The sequence below is a fragment of the Pezoporus wallicus genome, unplaced genomic scaffold (assembly GCF_028554395.1).
Source record: "Pezoporus wallicus isolate ANWC-B61680 ecotype Strahan unplaced genomic scaffold, APGP_CSIRO_Pwel_v1 contig_1181, whole genome shotgun sequence".
In the NCBI taxonomy this organism is placed as follows: Eukaryota; Metazoa; Chordata; class Aves; order Psittaciformes; family Psittacidae; genus Pezoporus; species Pezoporus wallicus.
In genome coordinates, this window is record NW_026641428.1 from 420,280 (window position 1) to 440,396 (window position 20,117).

Genomic DNA, 20,117 nt, shown 5'->3' on the forward strand with positions numbered 1-20,117 from the left:
GTAACTTCTTGAAATCCTGCACCTCTGTGATGCAAGCCTAAAAGATGGAGTCATGGTAGTTTTATGCTAACTGATTATACAACTGGCTCAAGATAGGAAAACCTGAAAATCAGCCTGAACCTCTATGAAACAAGAATGTGCACAGAAATGGATTCAGACAAACAGATAATGGGGCAATGACATCCTAGTAACCACCAAGCAGCCACATGGTAATATAATCATTCTACTAACCGAAACAGACAGAAATGTACATTTCCAGTTTTGCATAGATGACAGAAGGGTTTCAACATAGCCTTTACAAAGCACCTCTTACCCTGTGCACTCTTCTCCACAAAGTTCTCAGGACTGCTCTGGACTGCAGTGCTTACAGCAGCTTGCTGAGTGACAGAAGCCCCTGGAAGCTGCTGGATAGCCGCAGTGGACTGGGCAGCATGTTTGGAAGGAGATTTTTGATTTGCTACTGCAGGCTTGCTGGATGAGTAGAAGGAACTCAGAGTCTGTGGTTTATGAGTCTGACTCTCTCGGTCCAGGAGTTTGTCTAAAATCTAACAGCAAGGAATAAAGGAAAGGAATAATTAAAAAGAGCTTAGCGGAAGGATAAGAGAACAGGCATTACACTAAGCCACAGAGGGCAAGTACCAAATCAGCTTCTGGTGAACAATATCTTGTTGGAGGAAAAAAAAAGAAAATGCTTATTCTCTAGAAAGTAGGCATTGTCTTCCTGGACTGAAGATGAGCACAGCTCAAAGCCATGTGGTCTGCATTACCGAGGAAGCAACGATTCATTCGTACTCAGTAATATTCCCATTTTCACTTCAGCTACTGGCTTTATTTGAAAAGCACCCAAACCTCACAATAAATAACTCCAGTATATCAAGGACAGAATGGAAGACTCTATATTTAGTTCTGTCAATCATTAGATGTGTTTAAGTTACCAAAATTATGTGCTCAACATTCAAAAAATAGTGCCCTACCATACTGAGAAACTGGTAAAGCCACTAAGAAACTGCCATCTACCAGCCTACTTTCTTGTCCCTATTTATTACATAATTGGGAAACAACGCATGACCGCATTTTATGGGTTTGTCCATTTCTACTATTCATTCTCCACATGAAATGAAAACCATGAGTGTGACAGAGCATGCATCTGCAGATGACTGATATCAGTGCCCCTGGTATTCCCTGGAGAAGAGTATAGCAGAAGTGCTTCTCCTTTAGGAGACAGAAAGAGACTAATAATATTCTTGCTGGATAGAAGGGTTTCTGAATATAAAAGATTAATAAAACCCTTTCTGAAGCTTCAGCATTTTTGGTATTTTTCTCCTCCTCTGGGGTGGAGGGGCAGAGTTTTACTATCTCTCTTGCATGAGGAATTAAGGCATAGATGGACTGAAATAGTATATCAAAGAGAAGAGAGGTTAAGATACTAAGGCTTTGCTAGATACACTACTCTGCAAGCCAACATTCCTACAGCAAAACAGAAGTGATCCCCAGACAGCACACAGAGTGCACAGAAAAACTGTGGGACAAACGACTTTTTTTAGCAGGTAACCAAAAGCATTAAAAGCAGTGAGAATGCACCTCCCAACTGGACCTTAAGAAACCTATGGAAAAGGTGCCTCTTCCAGGTTAATGCACACTGCAATCAGATTCTGCATCAGTGGAGGAACATAAATATCACAACATAGCTTGTAAATCATCAGTACACTACACAGCAACTTATGCTCACTGGCAAAACTATTAAATCCATCAAAATTCAAACATGTTTTGTTCCACATCTCTCCTTTCAGAGGAAAACTCACCTTCTTCAGCTTAGACTGATCATCCTTGTAAGTAATCATCAGAGCTAGAGCCAGATCCCCTTTCTCCCTTCGGGTGCCTTCACACAATAGAGGATGTTCTGCTTCACTGACAGTTGTTTTCATGCCTGCAGGCCAGAAGAGAGCGGATGAAGAGACAAGTGAGCTCATGGGACTACACAACATCATGAGCACTATGTATACCTCAGACTGTTTTATTCACCTCTCTGTCACAAGCAAAAAAGATTCCTTGCCATTTTTCTGTTAACTTCAGAAATAGGTAATGAATAAAAAGCAGCTGCTATCTGTCCCCAGAATACTAAGCTTGCTACAACTGTCAGAACAACCAGAACTTAAACACCACAGGAAAAGAGACCAGGCAAGCCCACAACTCCATCTTGAAAAAAGCTTCTCCAGTTTCTGCAGAAGCTACAAGCCAGCATTCCCACACCATAAAGAACTCATCTTTCTCCTTTCAGGGATGAGACAACAGAGGACAGGCCTTGTTTAACTAATTTTATTCCTTTTTGCATGTTGCTTTTAAGCAGGCAAACAGTACTGTCAACATAATATATATAATCACTGCTTTGTTGCTGAAGCTGATATAATGAGGCAAGAATCCAGTATTATGCTAAGATGATACGATTATGCTTAAGAGTACTTCTGCTATTCTTTCATTATCATTGTCTAACCTCTTCTTCAAAGAACAAATGATTGCCTTTTGCTCTCTGAAAGTGTTCATCCCCATTAAAGTCCAGGCAATATATCTTCTGTGACAAAAAAAGCCATAAGAAAGCTAAAATTCATGTTACTATTTTAATATACAGTTCCTGTACTGTATCTCATTTCCATTTTTCACAGCTTTGCAAAGACACCTCAACCCTGGCATGTAGAATCCTTCTGTGTCTGGTTCTGACAAACCATGCAAACATTTTCATTTCTGCACCAAACTAGAATGAACTACTAACTCTCACCCTATGAATGTACCCTGCCTCTCACCATCCAAAATGAGACAGGATGCAAAATACAGATAACAAGAATTTTCTTGTAAGAGATTCTTACCAAGAGCAGCAACAGCTGCCTCAAAACCAAGTTCTTCATCTCCAGGCATTTCATTATTCCAATTACGGCTTGGGGGTCTAGAGCCTGTAGGAGAAATCACTGAAAGACAACAACAGAATTAGTACTCAGCTTTCCAAACTGAGGACGTTGAGGCAAAAGACATTTCTGAGAGCTTTCTGAATTTGCAAAGCTTCCTCTGGTCCTATTCATAGCCTTTTACCAGTTTTGAGACCACAGCACTGTCCTGTTGGAGTTGTTTTTTCTCCTTCTCTCTCTAAACACAGAAGGCTTCAAACCAGGCAGGTATATTGCCAAGTCAGTCATCACAATATACCTGTCTGGTTTGATTCAGTCAGAACCCCAGTTTCTTGTGTTCTTTTTTTAAATACTAAATTTATATTAGCTTCTTCTGAATATAACCAGCATGAGAGTAGAAAAATCAGTCATAACTATGCAGAGCATACAGAGAGTGCTGAAATGTAGTAAGTGCTCAGTTGTTCTCAAATGTATGGAAGAAGGAGACACAGTTCCACTGGGACACAAAGTACCTCTAAATCAACATGGAGGGGAAGTTCAAACAACTGGGTGAAGAATCATAGAATCGTTAGGGTTGGAAAGGACCTTAAAATCATCTAGTTCCAACTCCCCTGCCGTGGGCAGGGACACCTTACGCTAAATCATATCACCCAAGGCTTCGTCCAACCTGGTCTTGAACACTGCCAGGGATGGAGCATTCACATTAGGTTTTTCATATAAAGAAGACAGTTTTGCTTTGAAAACCCTTTCAAGACCTGACATATCAGAACATGCTGTTGGCAGACTCAAGCCATGCAGACAGTACCTGGAGTGCACAGGACATCAAATATAAAACTAGCCAACATCAGAGGCAGGACAGGACGGTAATCACATAATGTCCCTTCTCGCAGTTCTTCAGCTCTTCCTCGAATACTGTTCATCTCATTAGTGCCCAAGGGAATCTTCTTCAACAGGGCTACAATCTCAGACTCCTGATATGCCAGCTTCACCTGGTAGTATCCACAAGTAAACAGAAGAAGCTGGCATCAGCACAGGCCTGTGAGCAGTAGACTTTTTCCCTATACAATAAAAATTATTGCTGTACTTTATGTATCATTAAATTATAACAACTATTAGAACCCTAGCCATCTTGACCATTGCCTCCACACTGAACACAGATTTTCAAATCTAAGTCTTGCTTCATATTATACACAAATTTTTTACTCAAATTATTGATCTTGAGCTGTATATAGAAAAAATACACATCTGCTTTAATAGGAATACTAGGAGAAGTATTCAAATGGATATTTGACTTGAAAAGGTGATTACTCCTAACTGCGGGAAGAAAGGATGCTATGTCAATGAATCCATTCAAGACAACAGAGGCTGACTAGCAGAAGAATGGACACAGGGTGGCAGCACCCATGCCACGCAGGTGAAATCCTACATTTCACTAGCCTGTGGCATTCCTGAATTCTCTCCGTTCTTAACATGTGAAAGTGATTGTTTTCTTTTAGGTAGTAAGTGACTGCCAATCTCACAATCTAAGCAGGCTGTAAGAAGTACAGATAATTATTGTAACAAGTGTAGCTGGTGGATACCTAGCAACAATACGCACCTCTGCAGTGAAAAACAAGGCAACTGCAAATCACACAGACAAGCTCTTAATTGGACACTTCTTTTTTCTAAACAGGAAGCCTAATATTAATCAAGCATTGTCCAAAATAATATGCCTGCACATTGCATATGTTCACTTGGCAACAAATAAGATATCAGCAAGAACAACAATTACACCAATTCACGTTAAGAAATAAGCTTCAAATCATTTCACCAATGCAAATATAGACAATTGTACTTATGAATAGCTTTCTTTTCCCCAGATTAGCCAAGCAAACTGGAAACTTATTTACAATAAGAAGCAAACTTTTCTGATTGAAATAATATATTCATAAGAGAGTTTGTACTCATTTAAATATTTTCAAGCCTGTAGTTTCATGTGAAACCAAAGGCCTGCGGGCACATGAGATGTAAGCTACCTATCAATGAAGGTAACACCAGAAGAAGTGTTACCTAACAATTTTTCTGGCAGACCAATATGTGCTAATGGGATGTCCACACAATCCATTTAGTCCCACTGCAGTTAATTTTAAGGAAACATGAAAGCATAACCAAATGTGAGTTAAAATGGAAACCACACGGGCATTCATGCAAAACAATGTTGCCTATGTATACTGCCTTTCTGAGATGTTTCGTACCTCCAGAGCCTTTGTAGAGGCAGGTGGTCTCTGCAGCTCCAGAGCAAACATTCCTATTTGGAAGGCCAGGTTGTGGTATTCCAGTCGCTCACTCAACACAGTCAGCAAGAAAGCAGCTTTAGATAAGGTGTTGGTTGCCATCCATGTCTGCTTGCTGGTTGACACCTTGATTTTTTTGCCCTGTGTGAGGAGGAATTTGTAACAGGATACTTTCCTAAACATCCTAAATGATTCTATGCTTGTGTTCCTACCCTTTGCAATAATTAGTGAACAGAAGAAAGCATAAAACATTTAAATTTTATTCCATTTGCTAAGGAATCACAAATACATATCATTACTTCCCCTTTCTCAACCCAGCACAACACAGTGGAAGAGCTGGCCTGCTGATGTGACATATGTCCACTATTGGACTGATGCTGTGCAGGCAGATGTTGCATGCCTGTCCTTTCCAAGGGAACCATTCCATACAACATACACTACTTAGTGCCACTACAAGTGATTTTCCAGAAGCTTATGCTGATTTCTTTCCTGTCCAATCCTTTATCCTTAAACAGCAAAACCTGTAACATTTCCAGTGCTGCACATTGCAAAATGGGAGACTAAGGTTTTGGAGAGAATCACAAGAAAGAGGGTCATCTGCGCAGAGCTGCACAAAAATCAAGACTTCTTATGGCTGCTGTATAAACTTGTAGCACACAGTAGCAGTTATCTCTTAAACAACATCCTTTGAAGCTAATGTCAAACAAGGTGTTCTGTTCAATTTGTTTAAAACAGATTCCTAAAGGAGCTGCAGCTTTTAACACAGAAACCAAGCTTCTCTCTGAAACATAAGGAAAAGCAAAGAAGCTTTTAATTAAATCTGAGTTTCTGAAGATTCCAAATTCTGCTGAATAGCCTCTTATTTTATTCACACACACACACACAGAGTGACCAGACACACTGACAACATTCAGGGAAGTTCAACCCAGAGAAAGCATCAGCGAAGGGCCCAAATCACAGCCTGGAAATGCTGTTGTAATCCATTCCACATATTCTTTCTAACTTACTCTCTACCCCCAGAATTAAACAAGGTTGCTCTCTACCTTAGTTGGTGGCTGCTCCACTTTGAGATCTGGAGGGTTGGCCAGCAGATCCCTGGCAAGATCTACAGTTAAGCGGCATGCTTCACTACTGTATCCATGTGCATGCAGGGCCTCTGCACAGGCAAACAGGATCTGCAAGGAAGAACAAATGGTCGTATTCAAACAACACTCCCCCAGGCTGAAGCTAGCCTGCTCAAACTACCTGTCACTAAGATTTCAAACACAATCCATAATTAATCTCAGCAGCAGGTTTTCTTAAAGTCCTCCTGACCTGGACCTTCACCCCCATTCCTTTAAGCACCTCCCTAAAAAGCCTTTCCTTCCAGATTAAGTTCCATCCTCCCTCCAAGTGCTGTAACAGATGAGAGAATAATGCAAAATAACATAAACCCCTGACTGGCTGACAGAAACTATTTCCATGCATCTCCATTTCATCTGCTTGTTCATACAGGTGCAAGCTCTAAACACATTTTGGAGTTATTACAGCAATGTGACACAGTCTATTTAGATTGCCTCTGACTTTCCAGAGAATTTCTGCTTACATGGTTAGATTTAATTTTTTCCTACAGGGCATGTCTTGGTCTTACTTTTAATTTCAGGTCAATTTTGTTGTTTGCAAGAGTGAGACTAAGTAAAAGACACACATGGTTTTGCCTATATTTTTAAATCCTGAGTGTGAGATGGGACTAGCTTAAACTGGGACACGCTTGAAATTAGCACAGAAATAGGGAGTTAAGCTTGTGGGAAACAGATGTGTGATACCACTGCATTAAGGCTGTAGATGCCTTATGATAGCAGTTATAATGACATTATTATAAGCACTTGATTTAACAACATAATAGGTTAAGGGTGACAGCGAGGACGGTGGTGAGACAGTAATGTATACAATACATAAAACTGCAAAACAGTGTTCTGAAATTGGTCTAGCTCACCTCCATCCGGTTCTCCTGCTCCAGAGGCCTTATACCAGCAAATACATCCTCCTCTTCGTTTCCCCCTTCAGCTTTGTCATCATCTTCTTTGGCTACCTCTTGTGGATTCAGATAGTACACCTGGTAATCGTCTTCCTCCTCTCCATCATCCCCTCCCCCTGCTGCACCATTCTCTCCCATTTCTTCTGGCTTCAGACTCACACCACCACTGTTCTCATCTGCAGAAGGCAAGTCATCATCACCACTACCTATTTCCCCCACAGGATCCTTGGGTGATTTCTTGGCCATGGAACTGCTCCTGACACTGGGCTCAGGTCCCTCAGAGAAGTACACGCCAGCATCCTCCTCAAAGGTGTCTCTGTAGCTCCTGCTCAGTGGACTTTCTGTAAAACTAAATGTGTTGCTGGCTTCTGCCCCCAGAGCCAAGCTGCTGTCATCCAGGCTCATCTCTGCCAAGTCCGGCTCCAGAGAGCTGTCTTCACTGCTCATGCGGCGTTTCCCACTATGTTTACTGGTCAAGCCTTTGCTCACTGCCAACTTTGCTTTGCCCACTGCAGTCTTATACACAGCTTTGTCACCTTCTGCTGAAAGTCGCCTCAGAACCCTCTGTGGTGTTTCAGAGACAGCTTTCCGCTTCCCAGTGAGTTCCTTTGGACGAACTGCTGGCTCCTGGGGAGAGGGACGCAGCCTGTCCGCAGGCTGAAGACATGGTCCCCCAGGCTCCTGTCCATGGGTTCGGCCAGCCTCACAGGCAATTTCTGCATACTGCAACCGGCAGCTCCTCTGCTGGATGGCCTTTACCCAACAGAATGAGTTTTTCTTGTCAGTGCTGCTATATGTAATCCCAGGAATGGGATAAGCTTCCTCCCAGTTGAAGTAACAGGCTTCCACAGCTGGCTTGAAACCCTGGAAGAGCTTCTCCAGTGATTTCTTGTGCTGACCCCTCTTAACATTATCTATGACTTTCAGCTGCCACTGTCTGAGCTGTGAGCAAAGGTCCCTGCGCCTAAGAGAAGAAATAAAAGGAAAAAAGATTAGAAAGCAGACAGAAAATGTACCTGTGACAAACTACCTCTTACCCCACAAACATCTCTTCCTTCTGGTCAGAAACACCTGCTGAACTAAGTATAAACAGCATTTGTAAGGAGACAGGCTGAAAAAAGGAAATGGGTATTATTAACAACAAAGTCCTAGACAGGCCCATAATATAGAAACAAACTGTGAACAGTACTAACATGAAAGCACAATATAAACTGGGACGTTTAAAATGAAATACTGTCTGCTTTGTTTGCTTATCTACCCCAAATAAGATATTAGGGATGTAAGCTCAGCAGTCTGAGACCCGTGAGCGCCATGGGGAACCGCTGCTGGAAACATTCATAAAACAGTTTGCACCAGCTGTGAAACAACCCCAGTCAAGACAATCTAATCAGCCTACTCAGGGAAGCACAATGCCAGCCAGACAGGACCACCTAATCTACCTTCCAGACATTTACCTCTTTACCTTGATAGGCCTACCTAGAACCCAACAATTTAATTCAGGTTTTAGCAGGCTGACCTCAGGAGACTAAACTGTTGCAAGCCACAGGCACAAAACAAGCAAGACAAAAATAACTGATATTCAAATAACTCTGAAGAAAAAGCAAGCTGGTAAGGTTATACAGACTTAAATTACACAGCAGTTAGTCCCATGCCCCATATTACCATGGGAAGAACAAAGCATTTCTGCATTTCCCAGCTCCAAATATCACATAAGGCCTAAGCATGAGCAAAACAAGCTAAACGGATTACACGTTTGGGTGATCTAATTCAAAAAAGAGGAAAAGACATTTCTAGAAATTGCACCAATTGTCTCAGTCAATTGCCATCTTGTTTCTGCCACAGATTTCAGAGATCTGAGGTACAAGCCCAACACTTCAATCCTTTCAGATTTCCTATCAAAAGCAAAAGAACAATTAAAAACATTAAATCAAAACGGGGAGACCCAATTTAGGTGCAAAGGACAAAAGGGGCTAAAAAGAATAGACTGCTTCTATTTGTCCACTAAAGAAATTAATAACAAGGGAGCAGACTGGCAGCGCTAAATTAAGGAGAGGATTTTCAGAAGGAAAAAGAAGAAAGGGGAGCTACTCAGGAAAGGTAATATAAGGATGAGAGCCTGCAATGAATTAGGAATGAGGCAGCAAGTCTCTGTGTGATTCACTGGAAAGAATAGCAAGGATGGGTAGAAGAGGGCTCTTCTTGATGACTACTCAAACGCCAAGAGAATAGGTAATCAAGCAGGAGCATTTCAATTATGCATGAGCTCAAGTAGGAGATGTGAGCAAATTTGAACTGTGCCAAATAACTCAAATGTGAATATACATAGCACAACTTCATACTTTAAAAGCCAAAACTCTTTATGATTTTCTATGTGACCTGACTGATGTTTATTTTAAGCCTCAATCCCAGTTTCCTACAGATTTTTGTCTTTATCTCCTATATTTAGCTGCTTCATATTGTAAACTGCATAAGACAGAAACTGCATCCATTTTAGTAACTTAGTATTCCTGATGTACCTTACGTACATAGGGCATTTTATTAATGTTACACAACAGTTCACAGAAAGCAAAATCTGTTAATGTGTAATTGCATTGAAAATACCATCCTGTTTTCATTTGTTCTGAAAAACTTTTCCTGGGCACTTATAGCACGTTAAGCTAATACAGTACATTTTTACACACCACACTTGGTAAACTAGGTAATGAAGTAATGATACAAACACAAGAAATCTACTGGAAGGAACTCCAGAGTGTGCTTGAACATCACAGAAACAGAAGAGACAGGATCTGATTCACATGCTCACCTCTGTGGACTAACAGTTGGGTCAAGGACAGCCAGTCTCCAAAGAATCACCATCTCATCACACATACTTGCACAAGCATGAGCAGCTACTTCTGACTGGCCATTGCTGCGTCCTGTGTGCCCACTAGCACTGCTGTGTGATGCAGATGTTCGCACACTGTACCACCAGCCGGTTATCTGTAGAAGAAAATGTTCGGTGGAGCTATGTTGTGGCCAACACCTCATCTTCAGCTCTCATAACCACAAGGAAAGAGGATCCATGGCATGCTTTTATTTGACTCCAAAATAACTACGACCATTTAAGCAGCATTGGTTTGTAAGAACTAAGGACCTCTGAAAATTTCTCTGGTTAGAAGGCATGTGCCCACAGAACAAAACACTCATAGGAGATTCTCTTACTAGAGGCCTTCAAACTTGAAAGGAAAAAGTGAACAAATGTGATAAATGAAGCATTTCGTTTCCCTTGCTCAAAGCTGAGCTATGTGATAAGAGCAATAAATAAACTTACATTGCAATTTATATTACAGAACAAGATCAATGTCCTGATCTGTCAAAGGAAACCTTTTTCCTAATATTATTTTTAAGAATATATTTTAAAAAATTATTAAAACTCATCAAAAGGTATCTTTTACAATAATAACAAAAGACTCGGATTCTACAACCTAACATATTTTTGACAGCTTATATATACTGATACGTGACATGATATATGATGTACTTTGCTTAGAAAAAAAAACAACCCAATATTTAAACAAATCACTTTGATTGGGCAGAAATCAAATCAAATATGTTGAACAAAAGAGAACAGACCCCCTATATTCATGTTAAAGTGACTGAGGCACTTTTGGGATACAGTGTTACCAGGACAACATTAAATCAGGACACAAAGAAACTGTATGTAACATCATTTTAGCTTGGAGAAATACATGCCCATAATGCATACAGACTGTCAAAAAAAAGAAATAACTATTCAGCCATGGATTGTACAGGCACATGACACCAGTCACTGGCTCAGCCTGGTTCCTCGGAATTTCCCCCGTCCACAGCAGAGATGTGAATACCTGCTCATAGTTGAGACACTGGTCAGTCAGAATCTCCAGCAAAGGAGCTGCATTGCTATCCCGCCTCTTAAACATCTCTCGCACAATTGAAAGCAGGTTCCATATTCCTTCAGGCTCTCTTCCTCGCAGGGGACGCAGGAGGCAGGCCCACTCAGCAGCAGCTGGTGGCTCCGTGGAAGAGAGATACATTGAATTCACATCACTGTAGATTGAAAAGCAGCGATGAGGAAAAAATAAATCAAGCACAGACATACAAAATCCTGAGTATATTCTATGTCCAGAAATTTATTTGCACCTTAAATGGGACAGATAGGCATAACCCAAAAGAGAGGATGTATAACACGACTGACAACACCACACAAGCAAGGTATTATGCAAACACAGTGTGCTCTACTGAAATAACATTGGACAAGCTATACAGCCCCAGATGAGTGACCATGAAACTAAACATCCTTCAGTTCGTGGCATTACATAAGGGTACAGGCTATAATACAGCAAATGAACTTGCAGATTACATTAATATCACATTTTCCCTTCAATGGGAAACAGTTTACCTGAAAACAACAGGAGAGGGTCCACAGAATTTGTGAAGGGTTTTCTTTATGTTGTCACTCAGAGTAGACTCATCTAAGTACCAGGTGCTTTGATCTGATGCAGAGGGTCCAGCAGTGGGATCTCGACAAAAGAATAGCACATATACAGTCTGGAGGATTTGAAGATATTTTCCTCTGCGTGCCCAACCACAGAGATTATAGGGAGTACACAGGCAGCGTTACTCAGCTTATTTCACCTGCTGCATAACTCACTATTCAGAACTATCTTAAAATGCTATCGTAACATTACCTTAAGCACTGACAACACTAAATCGAGAGACATTGCTGGCATGCTGAATGGTAGCATCACAATCAGTGGGACCAGGAGAAGTTCAAGGACTGTGCCAATAGAAACCTCATGAAGTTCATTGAGGAAAAATGTACATTCCTGTACCTGGGACAGGACACCCCATGCATCAGTGCAGAGTGAAAACCAAGTAAGTGAGTAGCTGATAGGTTTTGATGATCATGGTGGATGCCAAGCTGAACACAAACCAATGGCAAACTTTTACTGAAAACACAAAACAAACAAAACCAACAACCAGCCAACCAACCAACCAAAAAGCCTCTGCAAACTCAGCTGTACTAAAATAAAGTACAGCTGACAGATTTAAGGAACTTATTTTATCCCCCTGTACTTAGCACTGGTAAAGTTACACCTGGAATGTTGTATCCAGTTTTGGGTCCCCCCACCCAGGAATGACAATAAGGAAGTAGAGAGCATATAATGGAGGGGTATTAAGATAGCTGGGGACACAGAGCACATGATTTATGAGATGAGATTGAGGAAAATGGGATAATTTCCTTTAAAAAGGAGAGGGTGAGGGGTGACCATTAACAGCCTACAACTACTGGAATCACAAACACAGCACAAACTCTTCTTGGCAGTAGTAGCAGACAGTAAAAAGGATATTCATACTGGATAGTAGGAAAAAATTGTTGACCGAAAGCATAATGCAGCACTAAAACAACAATACTCTGCAACATCTCTGATAACCTAGATTTAGCTAAACTAGCCCCAGCCACGGCTAAGCCAATCTAGTGTTGCGAGTGGTCCTCTTACTTGAAAACTCCTGTTTCAAGAAAGAGGTTGGAGAGGTCCCCTCCAATCAGTATTTCCAGGACTCTACAATTAATACTGATATAAAATGAAAAATCTTTTGTTAGAAAGGTGCATTGTCTGATGCTCCCTTCTTCTGCATACACTCTGAGGCATTCATTACAGAAGCGATTGCCTATTGCTGTGCCATATATACATGCAAGTGCCTGTACTTAACCCTTCTCCTTGACCTCCACCTGCAATTTAAGCTACATGGCAACAGACCAGTTCAGAAACTCAAAGTAATGGAAATATATCCATTTCCTACCTGTGACAGAGATTACTGAAATAAGATGTATCAAGGTTACCTGGGGCTCCACACACTGTGTTGATGGCAGTAGACTGAGAAGATAACAGCTCATCCAGCAGGCGCTGAGCTGTTGGAAGAATCTGAAAACATGAAGCAAACTTTCAGTATACACAGGATTTCTCATGCTGATACACCCAGTCAAAAATCTGACTGGATTTTCATGACTGAAGCACTCTCATAATTTCAGAAGTATCAAACACAGCATGTTTTCAGAAAGGACGAAAGAGGGTGCTAAAGATTATAGAATGAAAAACAAGCTGTTAAACTCTCTCCTTTCTCAAAGCAAACCTATATGCAAGGCTTACTTCCTACATTCATACCCTAAGAAGTAAGCAAAAGCATCATAGATTATTAGCTCCTTTCTCATTTCTTAAGGAGTAGGAGCCCATAGAGACTGATACTGCAACTAATTTTGAGAGATATGGAAGTGACTGCAGTCAAGGTCACCCTTTTCCTGCACTTTCATTGTTCTTTATTTCTTGTTCCTAAATCATCCTCTAAAACCTGAACTAATGGGAAGAGAGGAGTAAACTATAAATTACATACCTACATAACTTTTGTGGCAGACTAGCTTATTTACCATCCTGTTAGCAAAGGGATCATCTAGATATCAACTCAGATTCAATAGTAAACTAATGCGATTTCAGCACTAAACTAATCATAGAATCATAGAATACTTAGGGTTGGAAAGGACCTGAAGATCATCAAGTTCCAACCCCCCCGCCATAGGCAGGGACACCTCACACTAAACCATATCACCCAAGGCCTCATCCAACCTGGTCTTGAACAGTGCCAGGGATGGAGCATTCACAACCTCCCTGGGCAACCCATTCCAGTGCCTCACCACCCTAACAGGAAAGAATTTCCTCCTAATATCCAATCTAAACTTCCCCTAAGTTTTAACCCATTACCCCTTGTCCTATCACTACAGTCCCTAATGAAGAGTCCCTCCCCAGCATCCCAATAGGCCCCCTTCAGATACTAATCATAGCTTCTGGACAGTCCAGAGCATAAGCAGAGACACCTGACTGCAAAACCTTAAGTAGATATACCCTCAACATGCTCTTTCTGAAAGTAAAAAACACAGCAGGAAGCATTTCTTCCCAAATGAAGACCCAGCTGAAACTGTAGATCCATTTAGCCTTTAGCATGCACACTTGTACAACAAGTCAGGCGTGTACTTAGGATTTAAATTACTTGCAACAGAACACCTGATATCCCCTTCATCTCTCTCCACACAACAGCTGAGGTTAAAGACCACAATTACTGTAAGGCAAGGCACATTCAGGACACTTATATTTGCAAATAATATGGATCTATCTCAAACAGATGGAAGAAAAAGAAAGCTTCAGAAGAATATTTTGCACTTCAATCATCTCAAGAAACAAACTAAGCATTAAACTATTCTTGTACCTGTTTTTACTACTATGTATTTTAAGTCTCCACAGAGCAGAAAAGTAACAGGTCTAGGCAATGTCACACCTTAAGGTGGAAGTACTGGGGCCCTGTAGTGATTCTCCTTCAGGAATTTTTGCCAAGATACTCATATTTAATTGGAATAGGAGTACTGGCTTCAAGAAGGGAAACAGCTCTTGAGAGAACTGGGTAATAAATTCCAGCTGCCCAGAATCACTGACATTCTCATAGACAGAGAAAATACTTTCCGCAGAGACTCTGAAAAACATCTTCTTATCTAGCTGCATTCCTACAGGCCATCATTCCCCCACACTCCAAAGTAATTCGGCTTTATATTACTGTATCATAATGTCATTCACAAGCTGGAAATAATGTTAAAATATAATAATGTATATAGCCTACTGTAAGGCTACATCATGTAGTCAAAACAAAAAGCCCCAAGGTATCAGAGTATCTATCTCCACACAGAAATCTCAAAGATCAGGAATGAGACTGTTGGAAGAGCTTAGGGCATGCCTTGCCTTTTTCAAGGGAATTATACAACACAGGTTAAGATGCATCTGCCAATAACCCCTAACTTTTCTGTTGGGCAGCATCCATCAGATTATCTGGCAAGACAGTAATAATTAAATAATCCAGATGTTCCTGGGTGTACCGCTGGTACATGACAGAAGGAGAAATAATCCCTGCAAAAAGGAGCTGACAGAGTATTTGAAAGCAAGCAACTCACATGCCATTCAAAAAAGAACTACCACCACTATTAGCCTTTCAAAACCCTCATTTACTAGAATCCAAACTATGTGACATAAAGATCCAGGTCCTTGAGAAGAAAAGCTTTGTTAGGTAATGCAGCAAGAAGCACACGCTATTGGTGCTGAACAAAAAGAAGCAAAAAAGCAGTGGTTTTATACCACTTTGATATTACAGATTTCCTCTATTTCCTGTCATAAGATCAGTATCTCTATAGGAAATGTAGAGGAGGTTTTAGCAATAGAATATCTTAGTGTCCCAAGCACAGCACCATAATATGAATTTTAGGCACATGCCAACAGTAATTTAACTCCTATTTAAGCCACTATGCAAGTACTATTGAAATGTGACAGATATCCAAGCAGAGAATTTTTTCTCTACCTCTTTTGGTTTAACCAGCATAAAAAAGTTCCTGTACTTTTAAAGCAGACATTTTATGATCACTTAGGTATTCTTACATATTTTGTGCAAGCATTTTAGGCAGACGATATAAATGACCTGACCTTGAACAACATATATATTTAAGGAGTAAGAAGAGCACATTTTGTCTTTGACTAACAGGATTTCATGTCTGTGATTTTCTGTAATCCAAATGATTCTTACGAATCACCAAAGAAGCTACACTGGGAGAAGTCAAAAAGTCACCAGTTGGGTGCATTAGAAAGTGCCCACCTAAGGCATACACAACACATCCCTTGATGAGTCTTTCCCATTCAACTTACCGAACATACAACACAGAAGCAGCCTGATTTGTGCTGACCTAAGTTTTTTCACCACCATGCATTTATTTTACTGTGTTTGATCCTTCACAAGCTAAGTGCATATTCATGCTAATATGAATAGCCACCACTCTTCTTTCACCATGTAGGACACTTTTACCATTTTACTTGGCAATGGACAACTGTCAAATAATAGAATGGAAATCTGAAAAGGCAAGAACTGAAGGCATTCCCAGCAACTCACATTTGAATAGCATAACTGATTATCTTGCAACAAAAGACATCATACAAATTGATCCAGAATAAAGATAAGCAAATCCCACTATAGAAGTCAATGCTATCGACTGTCCCCATTTACCTGTTGTGGAAGTTCGCTGATTAGGTACTGAGCAAATTTTTGCAATTGGTCTCTTTGTAGCCGAGACAAGGACTCAGAAACAGGTGCTCGTAAACATACTGCAGATGCCTGAAGGAAGAAAAAAAGATAAGAACTGCCATTAACAGGTCAGACTTAATGAAGCTGTGTCCACTCTAAGGATGAAGTGTTATGAACAGCAGCTATGCTGATGTGTATCATGCTTGGTCTTGATGGACAATTTCTTTTTTTTCTGTAATTATGTGGTGTGTTGCAGAAAACATGCAAATAAGCTGTCTAGGCTTTATAAAAACTGTTTTTAAGAGTTTCTCTTCAAAGAAACTGCTTTAACAGCTGTGCTTAAGATCTGTTGTTGCTAGCAATTGCACAAATACTGGCAGGGATTTCACAAACAAACCTCTAAAATAGGACATTATTCTTTAAGCTTCTGGCAAACCAACCAGCTCTGCGGGGGGTTGTTTCACAGAATCAAACCCACCTCATTTATCTCAATAGAGGTTTTTTTAATTCAATCTTAAAAAATCAGTCTCTTTCTATATCATAGAACAACTTAAGATGATAAAGAAAATCAAACAACAAACACAAACAAAAAAAAAAAAAACAAAACACAGCAAAGCAAGCAAAACCAACAACAAAAACCAACATCAAAACACTAGTTTCTTAACATTTTTCACTGTACAGGGAAAAACATATTTGAATAACACCTACCTAAAATTTAACTTGGAAACAGGCAAGAGCAGTTTGATAGTAAAGATGCTTCTGATATTGGTTTGTCTACATAGAGCAATATACTTCGCCTTGGAACTTGCTAGTGTTAGCAGTCAGTATATATAAACATGAAAATCCCTTCACTAGCATTTTTCAAGTACAAGAAAGGATTGGAGGGAAAAGAATGATTTTCTACCTTACACAGGGTCCAAACTTTCTGAGCGTAAACAATATAAATGAAAATTGGTTTCCTATCCTCACTCTCTATATCCACCTTTTAAAATTGGAACTACTAATTGAAAGCATAACTCTATCTTTTTTGCCAACACTGCAGTCCTAAGTACAGAAAGTTTACTGACATTCTGATGATTTCAGAAAAGTATCAGTTTTAGCCTATTACAATTGTCCATTATGAAGTATTAACAAGCTTCAGCAGGTTATTAGCATTTATTTAAGAATCTGGAGTTGACCATAAGCACGTTAGCTACAAAATGTTGTGTGACAGCAGAAAATCTTCTGCTCCTTTCAATCACCCAAATTTAATCCTTCCTTAAGATGTATTTCTCAGCTTCCCAAAGTCTAAGGAAATTAATCCGTATGCTAGACTGAGCCCTCAAATTGTGTATTTTATACTGATTCTATTCATTTTTACCTGGAGTTCACTGGGATAAGAAACACAGACTTTTCAGTTTATACAAGGCTACACATAATACAAGCAGTCAAATAAAAACATAAACTTAACTGAGTGCTTGAAATCTGCAAGTCAAAATGACCTGCCTCAGTATGTGTTAAAATGAACTGGTGAACATAAAGGCCAACAGTGATCAAAATTACCTTCCTTCTGCACTCTGATTAAACAACTTAAAGAGCTTTCCTATACCGTATTTACAAAGACTTTTAATAAAAATCTAACTGAAGAAAGAATGAGTAATTCTAGCATTTAAATGAGAAACAGGAAGGGGCAAAAAAAGACTCTGCATCTATCCTTAGTAATTTGCACATTATCAAATGATGTCCTGCAGGTTAGAGCCTCAGACAATTCACTCTGCAGACCACCACTGTGAGGACACATTTGAACAATGAGTACCAAGCACAGTTTCCCTAAAGAGAGCGTGAGTTGCACAAAACTGTAATGAGAGACTCAGAGAAGATGCCTAGGGGAGAGAAGAACTGTATTTAAAGGCCTACATTGTGTATCCGGAAAAGGCAGAGTGCCACGACATGAGCACACCACTTGGCCCCAGCTCCACAGGTACAGCTGCATGATGTGATCCTGCACCGGTCAAACATCACCGCCACGTTGTATGCACCTTTGGGTGGCACCATCTGTGGGGGTACCACAGTGGCACTCAGATGGAAGCCTGTTAAAATTCAAAAGTCCAAGTTACTCTTCTGGCACCAGGAAGACAGATTTAGCTAGCATGGAAGTTTAGATATGTGCCATTTAAACAGTGTAACAACATGTATAGCAACATCACCCATACAGGGATGGACAGGGATCTAGATTCTCCAGCATTTGTTTCTTTCCAATCAGTTAACAGCAGAATATCAGCACAGAGGCATAATATGTCATAAAAGGTTCAAAAATACCAGTTGTTAATAAATTAGTTTATATATTTATTTATGTTAATATAGTAAAAAGAAAAAGCAGAACTAGATAAAAACATCACTGAAAAGTGTGGGGGTTTGATCAAAGGGTCAAAGGTAGACTACACATATTTTAGGCATGATTTCTATGTTAATTATCTCTGGCAGCAGTGCAGAACAGGCTAGGTGACTTATTTCCAAGTCAGTTAACTTCTGCAGTTTTACAGTGAACTAAAGAAGGCAACACTTCTCACCTGAACACACGCTTACACACTGTGGCTTCAGAAGCTACCCATTTTGCATAATTTATGTACCTCCTTGCAATTGTGTGAATACCCCATTTTTATAAAACATGTACTTAGAAAACAAAAACCCCCTCTTAGAGTAAAATCAATGGAAAAGGGAAATTTCAGCAGCAACACATGAATTAAGACAGCCCCATTAATCTGTGATCAAACAAATAAATTATGAACCGCATCTCAAGCAGCATTACAAAGAACTTTAATGAGGCTTGACTTCATGTAAGCGCATGTACAATGCATACCAGTTGTACTTACAATAAAGCTTCCTCTACAGATAATTGTTATTCAGAGGCATATATATTATGAGCAGGAAAAGGCCATCAGGAACATGAAACTTTTACTTGTTTTGAAGGTCCCTATCAGCAGTTAATCATCCTCTACAGCAGTACGTATCAGCCTCAGAATCTTTCTGCTAGTTTCAAATTGAATTTCAATGAAGCACAGAAAGCACCAAGGGTATCAAGCCATAACCAAAATTCAGCCCGACAATCTACCTTAAGTGAAAAAAAATACGGCCTGGGACAGATGATTGAAATACTTTCTCCATCATCAGCACAGGGAAGTACATTATAAATCCACACTACGGAGTTTTTATTATGACATTGTGAGATTATAATAATGACGGTGTTCAGGAGTGCACGTGACCTCCTAAATCCCATTTAAAACAGTGTGCACTAGTTCTTCTTCAAAATATAATCTCCATGCCAATACAAACTTGCTCTTACCTTGCTTAACCTATTTCTCCTGTTCACCAGAATCAAATCCTCTTCCTGATGTGGGTGATTATTTTGATTAGTACACATAATGCCACCCAAATTCTTCAGCCATTCTAGCAATTGGAACAAAATCAAAACAAAAGGCAGCATTCACACAAAATTACTGTGCTGCTTATTACCAGCTACAGTTCTAATTTATGATCCACACTTGGATAATACAAGCCAAACAGTTCAGCTAGTCCTTCTGTTACAGTAGAAGCATCTCAGACCAATGCCAAAATGCCCTAATTTTCACAAATGCAAATTAAGCATTTCACAAATTGGAATTACAGCAATCCTGTTTCACTGAGAAAAAGAGGCATTCGAAAGGTCTTAGAGAACAATAGGTCACAGCTATACACTCTTACTGAGCTCCTACCATGAAATTTTTATTTGTATATGAAGACAGTTACCTGATGAAATGCAAAGAGGGAAGAACAGTTATAAAAACA

The 20,117-nt window shown here is 40.0% G+C and overlaps 1 protein-coding gene across 2 annotated transcripts in view; it reads right to left on the reverse strand.

The window, feature by feature from the left end:
* ZSWIM8 (zinc finger SWIM-type containing 8) overlaps positions 1-20,117 on the reverse strand; it is a 64,453-nt gene that overhangs the window by 12,113 nt on the left and 32,223 nt on the right. For both annotated transcript variants that reach the window (XM_057423882.1, XM_057423881.1), the window contains exons 4-16: positions 18,210-18,382; positions 16,296-16,403; positions 13,051-13,132; positions 11,605-11,725; positions 11,051-11,252; positions 9,991-10,166; positions 7,146-8,151; positions 6,214-6,345; positions 5,132-5,311; positions 3,703-3,886; positions 2,862-2,960; positions 1,803-1,927; positions 314-545 (exon numbers count right to left, since the gene is read on the reverse strand). In XM_057423882.1, the coding sequence (XP_057279865.1) occupies positions 314-545; positions 1,803-1,927; positions 2,862-2,960; positions 3,703-3,886; positions 5,132-5,311; positions 6,214-6,345; positions 7,146-8,151; positions 9,991-10,166; positions 11,051-11,252; positions 11,605-11,725; positions 13,051-13,132; positions 16,296-16,403; positions 18,210-18,382 (2,820 nt within the window). The remainder of the gene's footprint in view (positions 1-313; positions 546-1,802; positions 1,928-2,861; positions 2,961-3,702; positions 3,887-5,131; positions 5,312-6,213; positions 6,346-7,145; positions 8,152-9,990; positions 10,167-11,050; positions 11,253-11,604; positions 11,726-13,050; positions 13,133-16,295; positions 16,404-18,209; positions 18,383-20,117) is intronic.